At 35.7% G+C, this 26,713-nt stretch overlaps 4 protein-coding genes across 4 annotated transcripts; all 4 read left to right on the top strand.

The window, feature by feature from the left end:
• The first annotated feature begins 11,618 nt into the window (after positions 1–11,618).
• On the top strand, positions 11,619–13,626 carry LOC18022686 (pentatricopeptide repeat-containing protein At5g38730). The gene has a single exon (XM_006405643.2). It carries the CDS (start codon positions 11,619–11,621, stop codon positions 13,407–13,409), a length of 1,791 nt encoding a protein of 596 aa, XP_006405706.2. The 3' UTR covers positions 13,410–13,626.
• Positions 13,627–14,871: 1,245 nt separating this feature from the next.
• On the top strand, positions 14,872–15,715 carry LOC18022685 (late embryogenesis abundant protein 2). Its single transcript, XM_006405642.2, has 3 exons — positions 14,872–15,003; positions 15,293–15,361; positions 15,488–15,715. The coding sequence occupies exons 1-3, from the start codon at positions 14,944–14,946 to the stop codon at positions 15,560–15,562; spliced, it is 204 nt and encodes a 67-aa protein (XP_006405705.1). The 5' UTR covers positions 14,872–14,943; the 3' UTR covers positions 15,563–15,715.
• Positions 15,716–16,466: 751 nt separating this feature from the next.
• On the top strand, positions 16,467–16,769 carry LOC18022684 (protein GLUTAMINE DUMPER 7). The gene has a single exon (XM_006405641.1). The coding sequence runs from the start codon at positions 16,467–16,469 to the stop codon at positions 16,767–16,769; it is 303 nt and encodes a 100-aa protein (XP_006405704.1).
• Positions 16,770–20,042: 3,273 nt separating this feature from the next.
• LOC18022682 (putative F-box protein At5g66830) lies at positions 20,043–26,713 on the top strand. Its single transcript, XM_024158660.1, is given in 4 exon segments — positions 20,043–20,099; positions 20,469–20,792; positions 25,912–26,058; positions 26,060–26,713. Coding segments are annotated over 4 exon segments (1,182 nt in total).

Genomic DNA, 26,713 nt, shown 5'->3' with positions numbered 1-26,713 from the left:
TAGTTACTCAAGATTTAATGCTTCAAATTACTTTCTTATGTGTTCATTGTGAGTGATTTGGTTGAAATAGTCATCTACATTTAGATGACTATTTCATCAGTACTCATCTACTCGAACACTTACGTTATCATAACTATGAAATTATTTTCTTATGTGTATACATTTATAGTCATCTACATTTAGACGACTATTTTGTCAATAGTTATCTACTCGAGTACCTTCATAATTATGGTGTTTTAATGCTTCAAATTTTTTCTTTGTGTTTGTTTTGAGTGAATTTGTGATAAATTAGTCGTCTACATTTAGGTGACTATTTTGTCAGTAGTCATCTACTCGAGCACCTACATTGATATAACTATAAAAACAAAATTTATAATGTGTATATATTTATAGTCATCTACATTTAGACGACTACTTTATCAATATTCATCTACTCGAGCACCTACATTGACATAATTATGATGTTTTAATGTTTTAAAAATTTTCTTTACATTTATAGTTGTCTACATTTATACGACTATTTCGTCAATAGTCACCTATTTGAGTACCTATATAACTATGGTACTTTAATACTTCAAATTTTTCTCTTATGTGTTTATTGTGAGTGATTTGGTGATGAATTAGTCGACTCATTAAGGTGACTATTTCGTCATTAGTCATCTACTTGAGCACCTACATTAACATAACTATGAAAAAAAAATTTATGTGTATACATTTATAGTCATCTACATTTAAATGACTATAACTATGATGCTTTAATGCTTTAAAAAATTGTGAACATCTACATTGTCATTATAATCATTTGATTTTTAAACAAAGAAAAAAAAATAGTCATCTGTTTTAATTGTGTAATAGTCATATGTTTTGTTAAGAGAAAAAAAATAGATATCTGCTTTATCTTTTATTGAAAAAAGAAATATAAAATGATGCAGCTTTTGCAGACTCATGTGCAAGGGTTTTTTCGACATTTTTTACCTTTATGAGATTTGACTACTGTTATTTTCTTAATTGATTGTTTTTTTATGATTAATGTCTAATTCTTTCTGTAAAAAATATTATTTTTGCAAATCACTCAAAAGTAAACAGCACTAAAAAAGAAGAAAAAAACACGTAGAAAAAACTAGTCATCTTCTTCCTTTAAGAGCAACCTCAATGGGAGAGATCCATGAGGGTCTCCAGACCAATATTTAATTAGTTTTTGAGTAAAAAGTGAGAATAGAAACTGATTCTAGATATTTGGTGTTTTAGCTGTGCAATGGAGAGATTTATATGGGCTTTTTTAAAAAAATGTATTTTTTAACCAAATTAAAATAAATCAAATTTGTTAAAAAAAAACTGATTTGATACAAGGAAGATGAAACGCGTGATTGCATTTCGGCAACAATCGTAAGCTCTCGTTCTCTTCGAATTCACTCAAACAAACAGAGCAATCGGAACCATCGATGAATCCTTCGCCCTTTCTGTACTTGTAAACCGTGATCGATTTGATCAGTGTGCCGTTGAGGCCGTCGCCGCTAGCCGCCCCGTTCGAATTTCCTTGCCGGGATTCGACGGCGGAGGAGGAGAACACACCGCCGCGATCACGGGTTTCAGAGGAGAAGGAGGAGGAGGAGGTTTTGCGGCGACGATGGCTGTATTTTGAGTTGAGAGTGTAGTAGCTGACGAGGATGAAAGTGCTGGCGAGGAGTCCGATTAGGGCGATGAAGAGAGGGGAGAAGTTGGAGGAGGAAGAAGAGTCGTCGTCTTCGTCAAGGAAGAAAGAAAGAAAGAGGAGGAGGGAAGATGGTGGTGTTGCTGTTCAAGAAGACACAGAGAGAGCAAGAAAAAGAAGAAGCAGAGAGAGAGAGGAAGGAGATGGTAAAAAAAACCTTTCACTACACTTTTTAACCAATGTAAACAAGCCACATGTGGGAAGAAACGATACAAAATGTCCCCAAATAGAAGACTTCTCTGCCAAATAAGAAACGACGCCGCATTTTTTTATTAATAAGTTTCTGCTAAATACCCCTTAATACCCTGTTAAAGATGCTCTAAGATCTCGCTGGAACGAAGAATAAACCGACGACAATGCTTCCAATTTGTCACCACTGATTCTTCCATGACCGAATCTTGCGCTTCCATCGTGATTCCAAATGGCTTATTTGGGGAATCGTTATTCCGAGACACTTCTGCGGGATTCTGAGGGATTCCGCTTCCATTTCTGATTCTGAAAAAAAAATCGTATGTCCTTAGGTAATTCTATGCTACGTAGGTTACAACTACCTAAATTAACTATAATACATGTTACGATATGAGTTATAATTATTCTATGTGTTATATTTATGTTTATTTTTATTTTAATTATAAAAAATGAGTTAATTCATATATGAAGTTATTTTATAAGCAGATAGAGCAAAATAAGTTGTTTATTTAACCTGTTGGCATTAAACTAATATATTATTGAAGTTAATACGCAAAATATTATAATATTATAATCATCAAATCTAATTTGCATTGCTTAATAACTGAGTTTTATAATCTGTCCACAAATTATAAAAAATCATTTTTTATTTTCTTAACTATATATGTAAATAAATATAAAATTCTTTAAACTTAGATTTGATATAAAATTAATAAAAATACAAAAACTATATTTAGTTTTAAAATATATTATAATACTTAGTAGATTAAATATACCACCTTTTTAAAAAAAACTAATATTTTGAGCTGCGATATTTTTTGGTGTATATTAAAAATTAGAATCATAATCAGTTCATATCGAACTAACCTGTTTACTTAACATGTTTATACTGAGTTAAAATATAAAACTAATTATAATATGCACCGTTTAATAACTTTCACTCAACCACAAACTTTTTAAATTAAAAATCAATTTTCTCATGTCAAATTTTTTGTACAAATAACTAAAATTTATTTGTGTATATAATCAAGTAAATATAATAAATTCTAGTAAAAATATTTCACCATTTTTTATATCATAACTTTAGTCTAGATTTTTATATTATTTAATTGTAAAATTTTTTAGTTTCACGTTTTTTTTAATTAAATATACTTTATGATATCATTTGAAACAAAAAAATATAAAAAAACTATCATACTTTTTAATACAGAAATTAAATAATAAATATACTCTATTAAATGAGAAACAAATATTTTTTATATTATTTTCAATAGATTTGAAAGACATCTATATCTTTTCTTATTTTTATTATTCTTTGTTATTTGTGATGGCATATCATGTAATATTTTACAAAATAAATTTTATTTTTTAAAATGTTTACTTAAATAATAATATAAAAATATATACACATATATGCCATCGTCATTCCTGAAGATTCATTGGATTTTCGAAGAATCTTCACAGGATCTTTACCAATAATTTGGAAAACAGAAGTCGACACCATCACCATCTTCAATAGCTTTCATTTTCCTCCAGCTTTGAAAAAATCCATGAAAGAGAAATGGAGAGTGACTGATGAGGACATCAGAGCAGCAGTTGAATCGGAGCTCCATCAAACGTCCCACTCAAGCCACTTAGGGTCCATCAAGGTTGCAAGTACCTTTTATGGAGCATACCGAACCAACCAGAAAGATTTGAGAAACAAAACGACTTGTTCCAGAAACTCAACTCATCAGAGACTCACCGAGAAGTGGAATGGGTTCAATAGCAAATTGCACCAAACCGGAATACAATTTACAAACAGGGTGATTCCTGATTGTGTTACTATTGAAGCCTATACAGACGTATGTCCATTGTTTGATACATTCCGGCTCAAACACAAAGATTCAGGAAACGAAATCACTTGGAGAATATTAGCAGCTCATCCAGAGCACGCCTCGAAGTGGAATCAACCAAACATCAGTTCGCATAAAGGAGATATTCAGCTCTCAAGTCGGGTGTTTCTGAATGAAGATGTAGCTGAGGTTGAAGCAGTCGTTGTATCAGCTGATCTGAAGCATGGAATGTCTCAGGCATATGGAGTATGTGACAAGCGAAGCATCTAAAATGAGGAGCTGGACGAATAGCTGAGCTGGACCAGTAGGATTGCGAGTTTTGGAATAGAAGCAAAGCTGGATGAGAGTAGCGGAGAAAATCGGGAAGAATAGAAGATTTCCTTAAACATGCAAAAGTTTAAGGAAATAGGAAATATGCACCAAACGACAAAAATGGAAGTTGTGGTGTAGGGTTTTGGCGTGTATAGCCGCATAGTCTACTAGGTATAAGTAGACGTGTTGAAGCATTGTATGTGCTTAACACAACTACTAGAGAGCACTTAGCATAAGGGTGAGAGATTCGAGTATTAGGATCTGCATCAAGGGTTGAGGGTTTTTCTAGAGCAGTTCTGAGATCAAGTACAGATCGAAGAACGGAGAGAGTTAGGGTGGCAGATCAAGGTGTGTCTTGCACTACAAGAAAGTATACGATTAGCAACGATTTTTTACGAGGATTAAGAATCGTTGCAAATTCCCTTCGAATTAACAACGATTGCACGATGATTCTTATAATCGTCGCCAAATCGTCGTTAATTGGTGACGAAAAGAATTCGTCGTTACATCATCGTGCAGTAACGACGATCTGGCGACGATTATAAGAATCGTCGTTAAATCGTTGTAACTTAGGGACGATTTAACGACGAATAAACCCGATTCTCATTTTTGTTGTTAATTCGTCGCTAAACTACATTTCGTCGTTAATTCGTTGTTAAATAACGTTGTTAATTCGATGGTAAGCAGAATAAAAATCTATATATAGGGCCTCCCATAACCCCAAAAAAATCACAATGCTCCTAAATAAGAGTGATTGAATTGATCACTTAATTGGGAACAAGTATAAAATTTAAAAATATTCACTTGGTAGTGAGTATTAAATATATATACGAAATGTCGTCCATATATGAAATTCGGAAATGGATGTACAATCGTATTGATTCAACGGGATCGTTGACAAAAGAATTCAGTGAGGGGGTTGAGGGATTCATGCATGAGGCGGGAAAACTCCCAAGAACGATTGACAGTCGTATGATGTATTGTCCTTGTCCTAAATGCATGAATAGAAAATTTATCACAATCGCGAAAGTGTGGTCGCATATATTAAATAGAGGATTTATGCCACATTACTTTATATGGTACCATCATGGAGAAGGGCATGGAGAAAGTGCAGGTAGTAGTAATAGCAATTATCAAGCTTCAAATATTGAAGACTCGTCAAATAATTTGCATCAAGATGAATATTATCATGCAGAGCAGCAAAGGTTTGATCATGATAGAATTCAAGACATGGTTACAGATGCATTTCACGAAACCACAAACACATTTGCACCTGTCCATGATGAGGAACCCAATGCAGATGCAAAAAATATGTTAGGTGCTGCTAATCAGCCACTTTACAATGGATGCAAAGAAGGACAATCTAAATTATCACTGGCAGCTAGAATGATGACTATTAAAACTGATCATAACTTAGCTGAGACTTGCATGGATGATTGGCCTGACCTGATTAAAGAGTATTTGCCGGCAGACAATTTAGCAGCTGAAACTTACTATGAGATCCAGAAACTTATTTATAGTCTAGGATTGCCTTCTGAGATGATAGATGTCTGTGTTGACAATTGCATGCTATTTTGGAAAGATGATGATAAGTTGGAGGAATGTCGATTTTGTCATAAGCCTAGATATAAGCCGCAAGGAAGTAGTCGCAGCAAAGTACCATTCCAGCGTATGTGGTACCTTCCTATAACTGATAGGTTGAAACGAATGTATCATTCTGAAAGAACAGCGGCAGCGATGAGATGGCATGCAGATCATTTGCAGACAGATGGAAAGATTACTCATCCGTCAGATGCTAAAGCGTGGAAACACTTTAAGTCCGTACATCCAGATTTTGCCAGAGAGAAACGAAATGTATACCTTGGTCTATGCACAGATGGATTTAGTCCATTTGGTATGTCAGGCAGACAATATTCGTTGTGGCCTGTAATCTTAACGCCTTACAACCTTCCTCCGGATTTGTGCATGCAAAGATAATTTTTATTCTTGAGTATTTTAGTTCCTGGTCCAAAACACCCGAAGCGTTCCCTTGATGTATTTTTGCAGCCTCTAATTGAAGAATTAGAGAACTTGTGGTATACCGGAGTTCGAACATATGATTTTGCAAGGAAAAAGAATTTTACTATGCGAGCAGTGCTTATGTGGACTATAAGCGATTTTCTTGCTTACGGATGTTATCGGGATGGACTACGCATGGTCGGTTATCGTGTCCGTATTGTCTTTATCGAACAGAAGCTTTTCAACTAAAGCATGGGCGAAAGACATGTTGGTTCGATTGTCACCGCCGTTTTTTACCACCTCACCATCCGTATCGGAGAAACAAACGGTTGTTTCGAAAGAATAAAGCTTCTCGTGTTCCTCCACCCGTGTATCTATCAGGGGAAAATTTGGAAGCAGATATTGATAATTACGATGCACAAGAAACGGTTATTCGTGGTGGAAACTGGCATACTCCAACTAATATGCCCGATGGATATGGGGAGATGTACAACTGGCATAAGAAAAGCATATTTTGGAAGCTTCCATATTGGAAAGACCATCTGCTTAGGCACAATCTGGATGTGATGCATATTGAGAAAAAAAATTTTGATAACATCATGCATACGGTGTTGAATGTTCCTGGAAGGACTAAAGACACTGGTAAGTCGAGACTAGATTTGCCTGATATTTGTTCTCGGAGTGAGTTGCACATTACAAGTAATGGAAGAGCACTTGTTCCTATATTTCGATTGGGTGCAGCGGAAAAGACAGCCTTGTTTAAATGGATTTCATCTGATGTGAAGTTCCCGGATGGATATGTTTCTAATCTTGCCAAGTCTGTTGAAAAAGGAACAAAGTTTGCTGGAATGAAAAGTCATGATAATTATAAATTATATTTATTTTAATTAATTTTACTGATATAAATTTTTATATTGTTGTTTTAGGTTCGGCATTCATAGCAAGGTTGGCCGCACGGTTTCTGATATTATCAAGTCCTACTTTGTGGAGCCTCATTGCAATCTCACCCAGCTTGCACAGCATACCATTGACACATAGTTCAAAATATTTGCGGTAAAATCAATTTTTAAAATAATTTGTAGTTTATTTAAATAATTATTTTAATTATTCCGAAATGTAATTATGTGATTTTTTTTGTAGCAACGGTATGACTGGGATGAGAAAGACCATAGCGAGGTGGAGAGACTCTTTACCGAGAGAGTGAAGCTTCGACTTATGGGCACGGTTTCCGATTGGAAGAAATCGTGGAAAGTCATTGGTGATGATGCAAAGCCTATTAGCATGGACCCTGAGGTGTGGAAGGGTTTGGTACGATATTGGATGATTCCGCATTCGCAGGAGGTTGCGGAAAAGTGTTCTATTTCCCGCAATGCGACTGATACAAACGGTCAGAAGAAGGCTTTTCCTCATACAGCTGGCCAAACACCATTTGGAGGTGTTCGACTGCAGATGGTATGAAATTATTATTTATATTAGATAATTAATTTATGGTATTTGATATTAATTAATTATAATAACTTTTTTTTAGGCTGCCGAGAATGGAGGCGAACTCCCGCCTATGACAGAGGTTTTCGCGAAGTGTCATCGGAAAAAGGATGGTGCATTCGTTTCTGAGAAAGCCGAGCAGCTCTATAATGAAGTTACTTCAAAGGTTGCTGAGCGAGAGACCCAACTATCTCCCGGAGGTTCTTCAGTTCAATCCGGAGGGTTGACTACTCGTGAGATCGATCAAATCTTCGAGGAGGTATATATATTTAATAAATATTATTTATTTATTTATTTTTAATATTTTGATTTCTAATAAAATTTACTTTAAAATGTAGGTCGCTCCGAAAAACAAGGGAAAAGTTGTAGGGATGGGATCTATTAGAGACGTCCCGAGTGCTTCGTCATCCGCACCACGCCGCCGAGGACCAGAAGATGATCCAGTCGTTCTACGGGCCAAGATTGCAACTTTAGAGGAGTCTCAAAGCGCATATCACCAGGAAGTTCAGGAGGAGCTTTTGGAGTATGACTCCATCTTCGATATCATTGCCCTCTCAATCCCAGATGTTGCAAATGCCTTGCCAAAACGTCAAAAACGTGCAGCGGAAAAGGAGGCAAGATTGGCGGCACGGAGAGTGGCGACACAAGCTGCGGGTACTCAAGGAGCATCTACAAGTGGTGGAGCGACATAAGCTGTGGGTACTCAAGGAGCATCTACAAGTGGTGGAGAAGATCAATCACATGCTCCGGTTACTAATCTTGCGGACGATTTTGGAGATTTCGAAATTGATTATGATGCTTAAATATGATTTCTTTTTGTTGTAATAAAAATATTTTGTTTTGTTTTTAATTAAAATAATTTTATTTTCATATTTATTTTTAAATTAATTTATTTAATTTTTAATTATTATTTCAAAAACATTTGGGTTTAAAAAATAAATAAACATTCGTCCTTAAATCGTTGTAAATTACGACGAATTCGGGACGAAACATTTACGACGAATTAGGGACGAATCTAGAGTAACGACGACTTAAGGACGATTTTTCAGCCACGAATTTGCAACGAATTGCCGACGAAAGCTTTTCGTCGTTCAATCGTCGTTACATTTACAACGAAGTGACGACGAATGCTTCCCGACGATTTAACGACGATTCTTTTTTCTCGCTAATTAAAGACAATTTTACGACGAATTACCAGTTACGACGATCAATATACGACGAACTGGCATTCGTCGTTAAATCGTCGCAAACCTCATTTAACGACGAATATGGTCGTTGTGAAATGGGTGATTTCTTGTAGTGTTAAGTCTGTCCTAAATGGTGTTAGAAACTTGTAAGGTTTATCAACAGATTTACTAGCAATAAATTTCAGTTAAAAGAAAAACTCTGTGTTAAGTTGTGTTGTTGTTCTTGAACTAAGACTCTTGTATTTACACTGAACTTAGCCGATTTGGATATATACGCACTAATTGTAGTTTTCCAACCGAACCAGGAAGAGATAAGCTACAAACCGACTCTTTATGGTATCCTGGTTCATCTGAGACACAGCGTGAATTGGAATCATGTCCAAACCGATTTTTATTGGAGAGTTATTCACTTTACAAGTTGGCAGACCTGTTTCAGACCCAATTTCGCATCTATGCTAAAGATCGTGACACAGCCCGAATCAGCCATGTTCTCGGCCCAATACAACTTGGATAACATTGCTAGGTCTGTCTGCTATCCAACAAACTCGAGATCTGAAGAAATGCCCATCGGATCCTGAAGTTATAACCCATTTCCAAAACGGGCTGACTAGGCAAGTTGCAGATCTGATGGTTGCCACACTTTACAAACTTATCTATTTCATATTGAGTCATTCCAGAAGCCCTTCAGATGCTCCAGCACCCAGAGGATCAGGCGGATCCTCTCTTGCTCACACTTGCCATATTTGGAGTTATTTGAATTCAAATTCCAACAGCTCTTTCCTCTTCTACTTGCACACGAATTTGAGGCATTTCCCACATTCAAGAAGGTCCCAAGACATCACCTATATCTTCCCAAGCTGTCTAGATACAAGGAAATGATCACACTTATTCATTTCTGGCTGAAATCCCATCATCTCCTGATCATCTATCATGTATATCTCCTGATCATCTATCATGTATTTTCGTGTATTTTATTTCCTGTATTAGTCATTTAGACCGTTAGAATAAGTCCCCTGTCGAACCTATATAAGCTCTTGTATCCTTCATTGTAAAACACACCTTTTATCAATTAAAAACAGAACTATTCAGTTTACTCTCTCTTGAAGTTTAATTGCTTCATTCCATTTGTTTTATATACTTATTCCTAAACTAGAAAGCAAGCTGAATCAGTGTCTCTTGTGTGGATTCACTGAGGCTTAGGTTCCTGGTCTTATCTCAAAGGCTTTCCGCACCTTTGAGTAGCGATCTTCATCCCATCAAACTTGTAAACTCTCGACAACCTTGTGATTAAAGCATTGGTGGATTCTGTGCCTACATCAAAGACAATGGAGATAGAAACGATAAAAGGTATTTTGTTGCTGTAATTTATCTAGTCAGATTTAGTCTATGATTTATATAGTTTCTTATACCAAAAACATTATTGACTTTTTGCTTTAAACATGTGTTGTTCTTATTGAGACAACATCAATATTAACTAGTTAATTATTGAGTTAACTGGCTAAACAAAAAAGTAGAGATAAATTTATATGTTTATTTATGATAACATATTTAAATGCTAATTTGTTATAAAAATAAATAACTCGTTACTAAAATGTATATACATAAGATATTGTAGATTTCATAAACTTCACTGGATTTTGTTGTATACGGATAATAGTTGAACTAACATGCTAACAAAATGATAAGAGATAAATCTATATATTTATAAACGATACAGTAATTGTTAACGTGTTACAAGAATAAGTAACTTATTATTTTAATATATACTAAGCTTGTATCCGCTTTTTGTTTTATATAATATTTTGAAAAATATGTTTGTGTAATTGGTTTGATTGTTTGATATTATTTTTTTAAAAAAGCAAAATTCTTATCTCTTTTTAGAATTGGAAGTAGGGTAAGTAGAGAAATTATTCTGCTATTCTAGAAATCATAAACATGATACGAGTAAAAAAATGAAGATAAAAGTCACATTTTTTGGGTTGAATTGTTTGGAAACATATAATTACCTCTGATTTTTAATGTTGTCATATTTATGAGATGCACAATTCCTATGATTCTGCAAGAACCACCTCATACTTCATGTTTCACAATGAAATATAGCTATAATAATATCATAGTTGACCCATAAAAACCGCAAAATCTTTGAATAAAGAGAACGCTAGATCTTTACATTCTTTTATATCAAGTTTATAAAAAAAAAAGGTATTAAAAAGTTTTATACGAATACTAAAGATTATAAATGTTGTTTATTTATTTTTATTAGGAATGTGGAAAACATTACCTTTAATGTAACTTAATAGTTATGAACCTAAATACATGAGATAAACATTAAAAAAAAGGTTATGTTTAAATTAGTGATATTAATTAGTTTTTGACTTTTTATTTTAAACTTATGATTTAATAATTATGTAAAATTATAGGTGTTAATTTCTCAATTGCTGATGTGGCAAGCTATGGAGAGAATTCACGTATTTTCATATATATGATTTTAAGATATTAGTAAGATATCTACAAAAGCTTAAGCGATCTTAAATTAATTATTACTACCTATTTTGTTTTTTAATCTTTATTTTTTTTACCCCTCTGAATGTTGTTATCGTCTTTTCTCCCATCTTCCAAAACAGTGTTTGTGGGTTTTGGATTTTGCATAGTTACCGAACTAATTTTTACCCAGAATTTTGTTTTTCATCCAATTAATTATAAAAAAAATTATTTCAAAATAAATTATAGGAAATTTTATTTTTCTTCGGTTCGGTTTGATTCGGTCCAATTCGGTTCTGTTTTCTTCCATGCAATTGGCAAATCTGGTTTGTGGTTTGTTTCATTGGAGAAATGCAAACCGGTTTAGACCTTCTCAAAATTGCCGCCGCTTGCACGAATCTTTCTGTTACAACACCAACAATGGCGAATTTAGCGTCTGCAAATCGAGAAGCTCTGATTGCACAAAGCATCTGTGGAGCTGTGTTGAAGGGAAACTGGAGAAACATTCTGAAACATAAAGTCGATTCGGGATTATTGACATCAGCGATAACCACACAGGTAATCTCCGATCTCTCTTCGTGTTCTGGCTATGGCGGACCTTCTCTTTCGTGGAGTTTCTTTAGCTGGACTGATTCGTTCCCTAGCTGTAAACATAGCTTACAATGTTCCTGGAAAATGGTTCTGATTCTCACTAAACACAAGCATTTCAAAACCGCACACCACCTGCTCGATAAATTGTCTCAGAGAGAGCTTTTGTCTTCTCCTTTAGTGTTGAGATCTTTGCTTGGTGGTGTTTCACAAGACCCAGAAGTTATCTCTCACGTTTTCAGCTGGTTGATCATATTCTATGCTAAATCAGGGATGATCAACGATTCTATTGAGGTTTTCGAGCAGATTAGGCACTGCGGATTGAAGCCTCATTTGCAGGCTTGTACTGTTCTTCTGAATAGTTTGGTGAAAGAGAGATTGACTGATACAGTTTGGAAGATATTCAAGAAGATGGTTAAGTTAGGTGTTGTTGCTAACATTCATTTGTATAACGTATTGGTTCATGCTTGTTCTAAATCTGGTGACCATGAGAGAGCCGAGAAACTGTTGAGCGAGATGGAAGAGAAAGGCGTGTTTCCTGATCTTTTCACGTATAACACGTTGATCTCTGCGTACTGCAGAAAGGGTATGCATTACGAGGCATTATCAGTGCAAGACAGGATGCAGAGAAGTGGGGTTGGTCCTGATATCGTGACTTATAACTCACTCATACATGGGTTTTGTAGAGAAGGTAGAATGAAGGAGGCCACGAGGCTGTTTCGAGAGATCAAAGGCGTTGTTACGGCGAATCATGTGACTTATACTACTTTGATTGATGGGTATTGTAGAATGAATGATATAGATGAAGCTTTGAGGCTACGAGAGGTAATGGAGGCGAGAGGGTTTTCTCCTGGAGTTGTGACTTATAATTCGATTCTACGTAAGTTATGTGAAGATGGAAGGATAAGAGAAGCGAACCGGCTTTTGACTGAGATTAGTGGGAAAAGGATAGAACCTGATAATATCACCTGCAATACTTTGATCAACGCGTATTGTAAAAATGGAGACATGGTATCTGCGGTGAAGGTGAAAAAGAAGATGATTGATTCGGGGCTAAAGCTGGATATGTATTCGTACAGAGCATTGATTCACGGGTTTTGTAAAGTGCTGGAACTGGAAAATGCAAAGGAGGAGCTATTCTCTATGGTGGAGAAAGGCTTACCACCAGGATATTCGACTTATTCTTGGCTAGTAGATGGATACAATAACCAGAACAAGCAAGACGAGATTGTGAAACTCCCGGAGGAGTTTGAAAAACGAGGTCTTTGCCCTGATGTTGCTCTGTACAGAGGATTGATTAGAAGGATTTGTAAGTTAGAACAGGTGGATTACGCCAAAGTGTTGTGTGAATCAATGGAAAAGAAAGGTTTGATGGGAGATAGCGTTATATACACAAGCATGGCTTATGCGTATTGGAGAACAGGGAAGGTCACTGAAGCTTCTGCTTTGTTCGATATAATGTATAATCGACGGTTGATGGTAAACTTGAAACTGTATAAATCACTCAGTGCCTCTTACGCTGGTGATAACGAGGTTCTGAGATTCTTTTGGAGTCATGTAGGTGATAGATGTCTTATATCGAAGAGTATTTTACGGGAAATGAACAGAAGCGAGGTCTTGTGAAGTGAGTACTCGTATAAACTCAGTACTGATCATGATCTCAAGACTGTGGAATCGTAGGTGAGAGAGGTTAAAGGTAATGAAATATTGTGTTCTCTTACTTTTTTCTTGAAGGGCCAAACTCAAAATTTTAATGCTTTCACGAGAGTTCGAGTTTACTCTGTTGAGCAATGTCGTTAATAAGACAAGGTTGGGCAAGTGTTAAAGGATTTCAATTGTTTCAATGTCAAATTTTTCACCATGAAAAATTTGTTATAAATGTTTCTTTTCATTAGCACGATCAAGTCAAACGAATTATGGTTAAATGCGAAAGTATTTGTATTGTTGCATTGTATAATAGAAGCTGATCTACAATTTTTATCAGTCTATTAATTTTCAGGAATAAGGACTTTTGTAAATATTAAAAAGAGAGGGAAAAAGCTTTATGTTTTCATGTTTGTTGTCTTTGTCCTCTCATTAACTGGAAAGTGGCAAGAACCCATCAACTTACTTGGATTCGAAGCTTCAAATGCTAAAATATTGGTGCATCCAGGCGCAGCAGAAATATTTTTTTATCGGGGTCCGTACTAATAAAAAAATTATAATTTTAATATCACTGCTGAAATTGAATAAAATATTTTCTTTATTAGTTTTGAATTATAAAAACTAAAATAATGTATTATTGTTATAAATCCTATAAATTGTAGTTTATTTTAATGAGAATACATTTATGTAGTTCTAGAAATATTTAATTTTATATAAAACATACTAATAATCTTATTTATTATTTTTTATAGTTTCTGAAATACTGGTGAGAAAACCGGTATGATAAAATAATTATTTTTAGAAGATTTATTTATCTCAAATACATAAATAGTTTATTGTCTACATTAATTAAATATTAATAAAAATGCAGAAACTATCCTAAATACAAGAATGATTTAATGTAAATAGAAAAGAAAAAAAGTGGAAGGAAGTTTCATTTTAAAATTATGCAAACCATGTCAAATCAAAAATTAAACAATTAACGATTAACAAACAACAACCTGGGCAACGGTGTTAGCGCTCATCCTACCAAATGATCTACAACTACTAATTACATATGCATGCAGACAAATTTTTATAAATTTCACAGGGGTCAGTTGACCCTCCCTCATCCTCATTTAGTTCCGCTACTGGGTGCATTCATTGTAAATAGTAAAACTGAATTAATAAAAATAAAATAAATTAGAAAACTAAAACAAAGGAACGAGTCATTTGAGCTATAAATATCCAATAGACGAGTCAAACTCCCATATAAATGTGATCGGAATTAATTACGGATTAATCATAAATTAAGTCTAATTTCCACTTGATCAGAAACAACAGAAGAATTAAACCACACCACATATTTTAAATACTTTATTGACACATGTCGGGCACACCCAAAACTTAGGAGCACCAGATGTGAGCTATATAAATTGTGGAACCTTTGGGAAAAAAACTCAACTCAATTCAATTGCATAATCACACTTTGATTCAAAAAATTATCTTTCCTTTTAACTAAAGCTATTCAAAAATGTCGAGCAACTCCCAGAACCTCAGCTTCCAAGCCGGCCAGGCCAAAGGCCAAACCCAGGTAATTCTAAGTTACTTCAACTATAGTATATTATTACCAAAACTGATATAAGATTATTAAAGGTCATATGGAGAAAACTAGTGTATTAAAATACTCTAAGCATTAGTCTGACGGCGAGTCACATAATATATACTAAAACTATTTAAAAAAATCGTCTATAGTTAAACAATTCCAAGATTTTGAATTTTTGTATCTTCTTTTTCTATTTTATGTGGGTTTCTTTTCTAGATTTAATATCTTTAAAAATCTTACTATGGTTTTCTTTAATTAATTGGTTGATGGTGTTTAGGAGAAGGCTAGCACCATGATGGACAAGGCTAGCAATGCTGCCCAATCTGCCAAGGAGTCTCTGCAAGAGGTTCAATGATTATATCCATACAAAATTTCAGTTGATTTAATTAAATCCCATAAAAGTTAAATTTTAAAATAAGATTTCTTATAAGAACTTGGAATTAAAATGTTTCACGTGCAAACACTTGTATAGACGGGCCAGCAGATTAAGGAGAAGGCACACGGAGCTACCGAATCAGTGAAGAATGCGACTGGCATGAACAAATGAAGACACTCATATGAATAATGATGCTATTTTCCCGAATAAGACATTATTTCATTTTATTTTTATTATTATTGTATTGCTTTTATGGATTTTGCTTCTGTTTGACATCTCATGATACTTGTATTCTTTGAGATCTTTCTTCATTTAGACTTCCGTCATAAAAATAACATTTTTGGATTAACACATTTCTTTTTCTGCTTCAAATCATTCAAGCTCGATGATGACATCAAAATAATTCAAATTTTACATATGATTTTATGAAACTGGGGGCCGAACGCCATTAGCATTACTTTTAGCTTCTGGAATTACAATTAGAAAATGGTAAATTGATATCAGTAAAAATTTGGACGAAAAAAACGCTATTAAAAAAAAGAAGTTTATCAAAATATCTATTTAATTTGGTAAAAAAAAATGTATCTATTTAGTATTTTTGTACAAGGAAATACTACACGCTAAATAATAAAATAGAATCTCAAAATAATAAATTACAGGCATACAATAGAAATCATATTGTAGTGTGTAATTTATTATTCATCAATATTACATATTTTATTATTAATTTAAGAAAAGTATTAACCATACGCGGATATCACCTACTATAGTTAATAAATCTTGTAGAAATTAAAATTCGACAGATTCTAAACCAACACAATCAAATCGTTAAAAAGAAAAATGTATCTATCAAAGGATCTAAGGTTGGTAAGAAAAGAGAAAGAACCTCTTACATGTTCAAGAAAGAATAAATCCTTTTTGGACAAAAACTCAGATTGAAACTTGGCATCTAAAGTGCAAAACTCTCACTTTTTGATAAAACTCTATATAAGAAATATCTTCTATAAGTTCTACAAGAAAAAAAAAAAAGAAAACGGTGGAATAGCGAACTTGAACTCTCCGATTCAACGACGCAATGAGTATGATTAGTGATTCAATGGTCCCGGTTCACCCCAGTTTAGAGAACTTGAACTCTTCGGTTCTCTCTAAGATTTGTGCATGGGGGGTGATGTTAGGGCTCGTTGCGGTTTCATTAATCGCCATGGCTTATGCTTGCTATTTCAAGGAAAACGCTTCGAATTCAAGCACTGGAGAGCAAGAGAAACCAAGAAACACGGAAGTGTTGAAGCCACTAGACATGGAACCAAAGATTGTTGTCATAATGGCCGGTAATGAAAACCCTACCTTCTTTGCCAAGCCAAGCAAGATCCATGCATGACCAGTACAAGATCGCTAAATGCGTGTTTTGGTTTTCTTTCTTTAATTATGCTTCTAAATTGGGTACGATGCGCATGATGAAACCATATATTATATACTATATAATCTACATTTTGTCGATCTGTTTATATTTGAACATCCTGTTTTTCCTTGTTTAATATATTATTAAGTGTATAAAACGTAATAACGTATCATATCAGTAAAAAAAAGTTAATTATATTTAAATATAATAATAAATTAAAATCTCATATAAATATAGGGTAATTAATCATTATAAGTATTTAGTATATACAGTTATTTTTATAATATATATATATATATATATATATTGCATTAATGTTCTCAAAGGGTAACCCTTATTTTAATAGATGAGAGTACTGAGTAGTGTACGTCTCTAGTTACGTCTCTTTATATAAACTTTCCTGGAGAGAATGAAAACGAAAAGCCTATTTTTCTCCCAGATTTCGCCTGATGGCATGTCACAGCATCTCTGCTACTGCAGTCACTCGATCAATTCCGATTAGTAATGCCTCGGATGCTTTGTCTAGGCCAAATTATCAGCGGTATCACCAAAAGAACAACAAAGGGTTTTATTTTTACCAATAAAAGAACAACAAAGGTAGACGAAGAGAAACGTACGATTTAAAAAACGGGAAAAGTGAAGGTAAATTCTAAGAGTAGTGATGATGATGTTGATCATAATCATTGTGATGACGATAAGCTAATTTCAGTTCTTACAGGAAGAAAGAGGAGAAAAAGAAAGAAAATAAGAGTATTTATAGAAAAAAGTGATAAATGTGTGTATACTACTAAATGATTTAATATGTATCTAGTGTTTGTATATTGGGATTTTGGATTATAATTTCCTAATGTGTTTGTTATTATTTTTTATGCCTCAAGGATACGCAAGATTGATGCTTTTAAAACGAAATATCCACATCCGACATTTCATGCCTCTTTATGTATGTATGTCTTAGATTCTGAGACATGTATTTTAGATGTGGATATTCCGTTTTAGGCCGACAAATTGAAGGAATCCAGAGATTGGAGCTTCCCGTGTCAAAGACTACCTTGAAATTCTGAAGTGGATTGAATCACCCACATCAATATCGCCGTATAGGACTGTACGAACATTTCGTAGACCTATTATTTTGTTACCGCAACATTTTTTCAATCTGATATGAAATTTTCGTGCTGTCATATACCACGGCGACATTGATGTGGGTGATCCATCTCAGTTCAAAATCCCTCTTTTTAAGAAAAAGAAAACAATCTTGAGAAGAAGAGAAAATATAGAAAATGAAAATGAAAATAATAAGAAAAGAGGATATATTTATAACCAGAGGTAAGCATGAAAAAAGTGTTTTTGTGTTTAAACACATCTTGTGTAAGTACATGACTTTTATGTGTATGCATCTTTTACGCATTTGTTTTTAGTTTACCGTACGAAAAGTTTGAAAGATTTTTCTTGATGTTCTCTCATTTCCTTTTTGGAAAGATATATTTTCATGTTTTTGTTTTTTTGTTTTTTTGGATAAAATATGTTTGTATCTAATTAAAAGTTAACTGTTGCAAGAGTAGCCCATCATAAATTACAAACGCCCACCCTAGATAAGTAAATGAAAGGCCCAAAAAGATACCTAACTTTGTTAAAAAAAACAAGATACCTAACTTGAACCAAGGAACTAGGAAGTAGAAAAGATTAAGCTGAATATAGCCCATTGTCGTTGGAAACAGAAACGAAGAAGAAACTAGAAACTCACGAAGTTATAATGAAGCGATGATGAAAAGGAGCTATGAGAGAGAGAGGCCTGCAGCAGGTTAGAAGCTGTTTCCGGGTGGTTAGAGTTGTAATGGACAATACTTAACATTACACACAAATTATTTTCAAACCTAAATATTTATAAATATTGCTTTGGTTATTGGTATACTAAACATTTTGGAGATTTAAGAAGGTGTTCATGATACGAGCATGGACGAGGTGCGAGCTGAGGGTCAGGCCGGAAGACTAGGCGAGACCGGAAATCTCGACCAAATGGCCGAGCTAAGTGAGATGGAGGTTCAAGAAGGGAAGCTGGCCGAGGTGAACGACCCAAGTCCAGAACTGACCGAGCTCACTGGTCCAATTACACGGTCTCGAGCTAGGAAGCTGTCCATGGTCATTTGGAGGTTATATACCGAATTAATGGCCAAGTTCACGGATGCCACACTAAGCGACCGAGCTGTAACACTCTTAGCCTATTCGGACGGTGTGGCCCCTTGATACTCTTTTTCCTTGCATCCGGGTTTGTCCCATTGGGTTTACCGGATGGGGTTTTAATGAGGTTAAGGCCCACATCTTTTCCTTATCCGAATTAGTTAAAAGTCGTTACAAGAAGTTGAAAGGCCATTCGCGCGAGAGAAGTGAAACGGTCATCCGAGGAAGCCGAGTGGTCCTTTATCGTATTCAATGTATCTATTTATTATTTTTGTCTTTTGCACTTCTTATGAGACTCTATATAAAGAGCCATAATCCCTTGTATTTTCTCATTCACTTTTATCAATAAAATTTCGAGATTTTCTCTTGTTCTCTTTGAGTTTCCTTTCTTAGGTGGTTAGCCTTGAAAGTTTATTTTAGTTTATCGGATTCAGTCCATAGGATTCGACGCAGCCTTCCTTACATCTTGTTTTCGATTTCGTTCAAAGTAGTCTAGGGGCAACAGGAATTTTCGAGACCAAGTCTCACGCCTGTTCATCCTTGACCCGCGAGATCAACACTTGGTGTTCTCACCCCCTTGTTCAGTTTCTGTTTCTCGCGAGTTGGCCTAAGGATCTTCGAGGCAACCCCTCACCCCTTAGCATCTCTCCGATCAAACCGATCTGGCCGAGTTTATCAACCCCTACCAAACAAGCAAGTGCAATTTCCTTGGGAGGATCGTATCAGTTCACCAAAAAATTTTGATAAATCAATTTTTTAATCATTTCTATGGTGCTACTATAAGAAAATAAGTTTAATGATGCTATTTTGGGAAAAGTAAAAAGTGTGTCATTTTTAAGAATTGATTTTTTTTCTAAAAAAAAATCTTTCTTATACAACGCTAATTTTATAATTTTAGTTCTCAAAATGTTACTTGCCTAATTGACCGGTTCACGGAAGACCTAGTTACCTAGATACATGGTGAACCAGGAATTACATAGAATCACATATAAATAGATGAGTGTAGTGTACATCTCTAGTTATCTCTTTATAAACTTTCCCTGAGGGAGTGAAAAAGAAAAACCTACTTTTCTCCTGATGGCATCTCACACCGACTCTGTTGTTGCGGTCACTCGACCAGGTCCGAGAAGAAATGCGCACTGCTTTTTTTTTTTGATAAACTTTATCGGCTGATCCGGTCGGCTACGGTAGGAACGCACCGAAGATCAACAGTTCAACGGACACCATGAGCTTCGAGCGAACTCGAGTCAACGGGCCATGAGATCCATGAGATCCAAATGGGCCACCACACTACCTGTCCCGAATTTGAAATGTTTTCCGACTAATGCCAGGGGGTAGCCAGATCGCCTATTACTGGACTACCAGGTAAACTGCTTAGGCCTTTGGCCCAAACCCAGACTTTCCACATAATTGTGTTTTTTGTTTCCAGGGAAGATCGAATCTGGGTGAAGTGCTGTAACACCCCACACAACCCTTCCCTACCACTGGACTACAATGATGCAGACAAATGCGCACTGCTGGTGCAAGCTTCCTCAAGATCTCCTGCGATTGATTTTTGAACGCCTTGGATTTGCGGATTTTCAACGAGCCAAAACAATTTGTTCATCTTGGCTATTGGCTTCGAAAATATCTCAGCCAAACAATGAGATCCCCTGGATGATTCTAATCCCCAAGGACAACAATTACGGTCTCTTGTTAAATCCTGAAGAAAAAGACAAGGTTTACAAGACTCAATATCTCGGCAACGACTTTGGAAACAGTTTTTGTGTGGCGACTTATAGAAGCTGGCTTTTGATGCTAGACCCTCAATGTACTGAAATGAACATTGTGGATATCCGTCAATATAATCTTTATAGGGTGAGTAGCTAAAACAACCCAAATTCGGGCAATATTTATTTTTTAGCATAACAAGTTCAATTATTAGTAGAATAACTTAAAAATTAAAAAAAAATCCCAATTATAACCCTAAAGACGTTTGTTAGGAAAAACGATATAACGGAAATGCCATTACTATTTCGCTGCCACGTCAGCAAAACTTCGATTTATTTACGATTTGCCCAGCGTTTAATTACGATTTGTGCCACGGTAGAGTTGTTTGATTCAAAATACAAATCTGTCGGGCTAATGATGACAGATTTGTTGGTGCGACAGAGTTAATCATGGCCGACATAGTTATAGGTGACTATAGTGTCAGAGTTATTTTGTGTGACAGATTTATTTGGCAGACTTTTCCACGGCAGGCTTATTTAGTTAGATTTATTTACTATGGTAACAGATTTAAACTGGTTTGATAGATTTATTTGGCAGACTTTTTTTGGTAGACTTTTCTTGGTAGATTTGTCGGAAAGTGCTGACAGATTTAATGTATCATGATAGATTTATTTCTGCTTGGCGTCAGAGATACAGAAGGAAATTAAATTACTAGACTAACCTATACGAGGCGATAGACTTACGTTAGGACATTTTACGATATAACAGAGTTACGTATTTACGACAGAGTTGTTGACTTGTAACGACAGAGTTGTTCGCATCTTTATAATTACTCAAGTAACACTTTAATGGTGACAGATTTATAATACCGACATGCCAGACTTATTGGTACGTGATGGTAGATTTGTGGTTGAGAAGTACATTACGATAGACGTATTTACCTGACGTTACAACAGAGTTATAATTTACTAGAATAACCCATCCTGTGTTGACAGATTTGAAATAAAAGATTTATTAAATCTGTCGCTTGCAAATTGTGATTTAATGCTTAATATGATGTTATATCAACCCTAACATCTATTGTTATGACGTTAATTACGTTAACATTATAGTGAGATGAAAAAAAATTGATTTAACAGCTTTAAATAGCTGTTTGATTCGATTGGTGGGTGTTCATTAGTTATGATCGAATTCCTGTTGTGGTAGACTTGACTGGTGTTTTAATGGCAGAGTTACGTTGTATGGCAAAATGACAATTTTGTCCTTCATCTCCTTCTTGGTTTCATCGCAAATCTGGTTCTCCATCTTCTTTCTCTGTGCTGGTGTGTACGAAATCAGTCTTTCTTTGTCCACTAAAAATGATTGACTTCATGGAAAAGGAAGAAATCGTATTAGTTTGCGGGAAATGGAAAACAGAAAAGAGTAAATGGGTTTTCGGCGTCGATGAAAAAAAGGGATGTAGAGTTTTAGATCTAAATGTGAGAACCACCTTCGAGGAATTTATACAGATAGTGTATGAGGATTACGAGATAGATAAGCGGCTCTATGTTATTGAATTGTCATATCTCTTGTCGAAGAAGATGTTGGTAAAATTACATGTAGATACGCCGCCTGTTTTCATCAATAATTCAAGGCAACTGCTTGGATATCTGAAGTTAAGGAAAGCTGAGCCAGTTCGACTATGTGTCGAGTTGAAAGAGAGGGAAGACGACGGCGGCGAGGAAGAGATCTACGATGCATCTTCGGTAAAGAAGGAAAAGAAGAAGGATGCAAATTTGGTTGGTGGAGATAAGGAGGAAAGAAAATTTGGTCCAGGTCTAGACCACCCAGAAAATGAAGAAGGTGTCGACGACGACATCGGTGATGAAGATGAGGAATATAGATTCGACGCTGTGATGATATCGATGGTGCTACTTCAGATGATGAGAACTACAGTAAGTATGGGAGCTCTGTTGACGTCGGTGGAGAAGAGGAAATCAATCATGGAATTGAAAAAGAGAAAATCTTGCGTGAGGTTGATGATGAGTTTAAGCAACTAGAAATAGCTTCTCTTGATTTGGCTATAGGGCAACGATATGACTGTAAAGGTGATTTACAGACAAGATTGCAAATTCTGTCAGTGCTGCATAATTTTGATTTTGATGTTGATCGATCGACGCGGTCGTTGTATACTGTCAATTGCTGGGTTGAAGGTTGCAAATGGAGAGTGCGAGCTACACCGATTGATAACAGTGGGAAGTTTTACGTGCGCATATATGTAAAGGAGCATAGTTGCTCAGTTACAGAGCGTTCATCTCGATCTCGACAAGCAACTCACCAGATACTAGGTCACATGTACAAAGAGTTTGTTGGTGGTATTGATGCGACAGTGTTGCCTAATCATGTGGCTGCTTCACTTAACAAAAGATATGGTATTAAGGTAACAAAAAATGAGTTATAAGAAATATTTTGATCATTGTGAGTGTTGTAGTAGCAAGTTATAAGGTTTATAATTGACCATTTTCAGATGGATTACTGGAAGGCTCATCGGACTCTTAAAACCGCACGTGAGTTGGTAAGAGGCACGGAAGAAAACAGTTATGATGATCTTCCAACATACCTGTATAGGATAAGGAGAGCAAATCCTGGGACATATACGAAGCTAGAAGTTGATCCAGACAACTGTTTTAAGTACGTTTTCATTGCATTTGGGGCCAGCATAAAAGGATTTGCCTTTATGCGGAAAGTTGTTGTGGTCGATGGAACATTTCTCCATGAGAAATATAAAGGAATACTACTTATTGCAACAGCGCAAGATGGCAATTTCACAATATTTCCAGTAGCTTTTGCCATTGTCGATACTGAAAATCACGATTCATGGGAATGGTTCTTTAGGCAGCTAAGCATTGTTATTCCGGATGACCACGGGTTAGCTATAATATCTGACCGGCATAGATCAATAGGTCAGGCAATAACGAAAGTGTACCCACTTGCTAGTCGTGGGATCTGCACATATCATTTACACAAGAATATACTTCTGAAATTCAAAGGCGCAGATACTTTTGGACTGGTTAAGAAGGCCGCATGTGCTTACAAACTTGCTGATTTCAATATTCTGTTTGAGAAAATTGAAGCTGTCAACCACGAGCTGTATGTGTATTTACAGCAAGCTGATGTGCGTAAATAGATCTCTGCCGCAAGCTTCAAGCGTAATGCTGGCATGGTAGCATCACTCAGACCGTCGAACAGACTACCTAGTGCTAAGCACTCTATATACTTGAAAGCAAATATGCCACAATCTCCCGTTTGTATATTCTGCGGTAGTTGTTTGACCCTGTATGGCACAAACGATTTTCTTCTTCCTTGTCCACCATATGTCTTACACGTACCTACAATGAAACACAGCTATGATAGATGTTTACAAAATTTCTCACTCATACAATCAACTACTGTAATCAAATGTTTAACATTAAAACTTACACTGCCGTGTTTTTGCTTTTCCTGCAACACATATGCGTCAAAATTAAAACGCTTGCAACTTGATCTGTAACGGAGAAGAGGAAACACATTTGCAGCTTCATTCCTATCACCAAATTTTTCGGCCAAGAAAGGCAGCGACTCATATCCCCATATGACCAATGCATGCACACAACCATGGACTACATAGCTAGTCTTCTCGAAGCATACTATTTTTATCGAACTAATGATGCTTTCAAATCCAACCCTTCCCCACGGAAACCTCTCAAATGCATCCAAATCCAAGACCCTTTTCGCATACGTCATGGGGATTCTGCTATTTTGAGATATTCCTAAGATTCCTATTGATAGAATACACAGCAATCCAATCATCTTTCTCTTCTCAAAACTCCAAGTCCTACATCTAGACAACACTGCTTCGAGATGTTTAAATTTTGGTCCATCTCCACTGACTCTCAACTCTTTCCAGAACTCAGAGTCATCTATTTCGGCCTTGTCATCATCCCCAAGTCTATCACAATTCAACCCCGTAATTTCAGAAAACTCATGCAGAGAGAACCTGATGGGCTGACCTCCTATCAAAATCCAAATCTCATGACCATTTTCTATTGACAGCTGTCGCGTAAGAAAGTTGTGAAGAAGGTTTGAAGACGATACAAAGTCCATGTCTGCCAGCTTCAATATTACTCCAACCTGGGAAGTCTCCTTGATGTTTTCAAACACATCTGCACCTATTCCATCTTTCACCCTCCCAAACAAGTTGAGGAAGCAGTAGTGATTCATGCTTCGGTTCTGCAGAGGTGACTTTAGTCCCACTAGATGACGCCATAGCTGCAAGCATAAAAAACAAGTTTCAGTAAAAACCGATAACTCTTCCGCTTTAGCACAACAAAACTGTTCCAATACCATACATAAAACTGTCACAGAAGAAAATCTATGGATAACAAATCTTCCGTCAATATAACCAAAACTGACCAAAACCAAAACTATATCAAATCAGCCACCAATTCATCAAAACCAAAACTCTTCCACTATTCTCTTTACAATTTAAACAAATCTTCCATTAAAAGTTCAAAACAGACATCAAGATAACGCGCCAAATTCAAAAACAATATCACTTCTTCAGAATGCATCTCCAGACCCCGGAAAATATTAACCACATATAAGGGTTTCAAGGATATGAAAATATTACAAAATCTCAAACATACGTTTTTACAAAATTTCAAATCTGTAAGCAAACCCATGTTTAACAAAAATCTCACTCTAAACTATAAAACAACGCCTGAAAATCTATGAATATAAACAACAAATCAATTTGGGGTCGTCGGAATTACCTTTCTCACCGGCGAAATGCAACTACGAAACCCGAGATGACGAACCGCCGATTTTCGGCTCACACTCGACCAACAAAGACGAACGGACCCTAAACACCATCGGAATTCTCCCGACAACGACTATCAATGGACGATTCCACCGGAGAACTTCACCTTCGCAGCCGCACTAAAAACCCTAATCTCAGAGTCGCCGTCGAGTTGAAAGAGAGAGAAGACGAAGAGAGCAATGAATAAAGAATGTTTGCATTACTTAATTATTTCTTTAATTCACATGTTTAGTCAAATGAAATAAATTAAATGAGTTAATTTGATAATGGCATAAACCGTAATAAAAAGAATTCAAAAGGGTCTACAAGAGTTTAACCAAGAATCATGGGTTTGTTCAGTAAAGAGAGCTCACCTAGGTGTTAGAGTAGTAAAGTTAGTAGTTTTCTAAGTTATTTGAGGTAATTTCCCATCTTTATATTTTAGATCTTTTAACGCGCGAGAGGATCAATCTACCGACTTTTGAATCAGATCTTGGGCTCATCTCTCCGGTATTGTGGATAGATGAGAAAACCAAAGATTACCTAGTTATAAGGATGCATGATGATGAAAAATGCGGTTTCTTTCAAGAAAGGAGATAACTCGTGGAAACAAATCCCCGAGCTGTTATCGTCAGGTGTCTACGATTGTTTTGACTTGCTATACAAGGATCACAAGCTGTATTGTCTCAACCATTATAAACTCAAGATTTTCGATTTTTCTGGACAAGTTCCCTTGCAAGTTTTCAAGATTAGCGTGCGTGGATGCGTACACATTGCAACAGGTCTTCAGATGAGACTTCCTGATATCCCACACGATCTCCAAGTTGTTAAGAGGAAGACTAATATGGTAGTTACATTACGAGGAGATATCTTGATTGTTGAGAGTTTACGTCCGTTTATGTCCAAGATATGGGAATTTGAAATCTACAAGATGGATTCATCCAAGAAGACCAAGTCTAAATGGGACAAGATCGTTTCTCTCGGCGATGAGTCAATTTTTTTGGATTTGGGTGTTACCGTGCTTGCTAAGGACGGTCTTGAAGGAATCATTAAAAACTCCATCTACTTTAATGGTAATGGTTTTGAAGATAAATATGACCAAAATGAAATCTTGATCTATAATCTCGACACAAAAAAGGCTGAACAGCCTCAACAGTTTGTTTATTCCTCCATTCCACTCTCTAATGCTCGTTGGTTCTTTCCAAGTTTCAAACGGGAATGA

This window comes from Eutrema salsugineum, unplaced genomic scaffold (genome assembly GCF_000478725.1).
Source record: "Eutrema salsugineum unplaced genomic scaffold, Eutsalg1_0 scaffold_14, whole genome shotgun sequence".
In the NCBI taxonomy this organism is placed as follows: domain Eukaryota; kingdom Viridiplantae; phylum Streptophyta; class Magnoliopsida; order Brassicales; family Brassicaceae; genus Eutrema; species Eutrema salsugineum.
The sequence above is the reverse complement of the archived record's forward strand: the minus strand, read 5'-3'. Positions and strand labels throughout refer to the sequence as shown.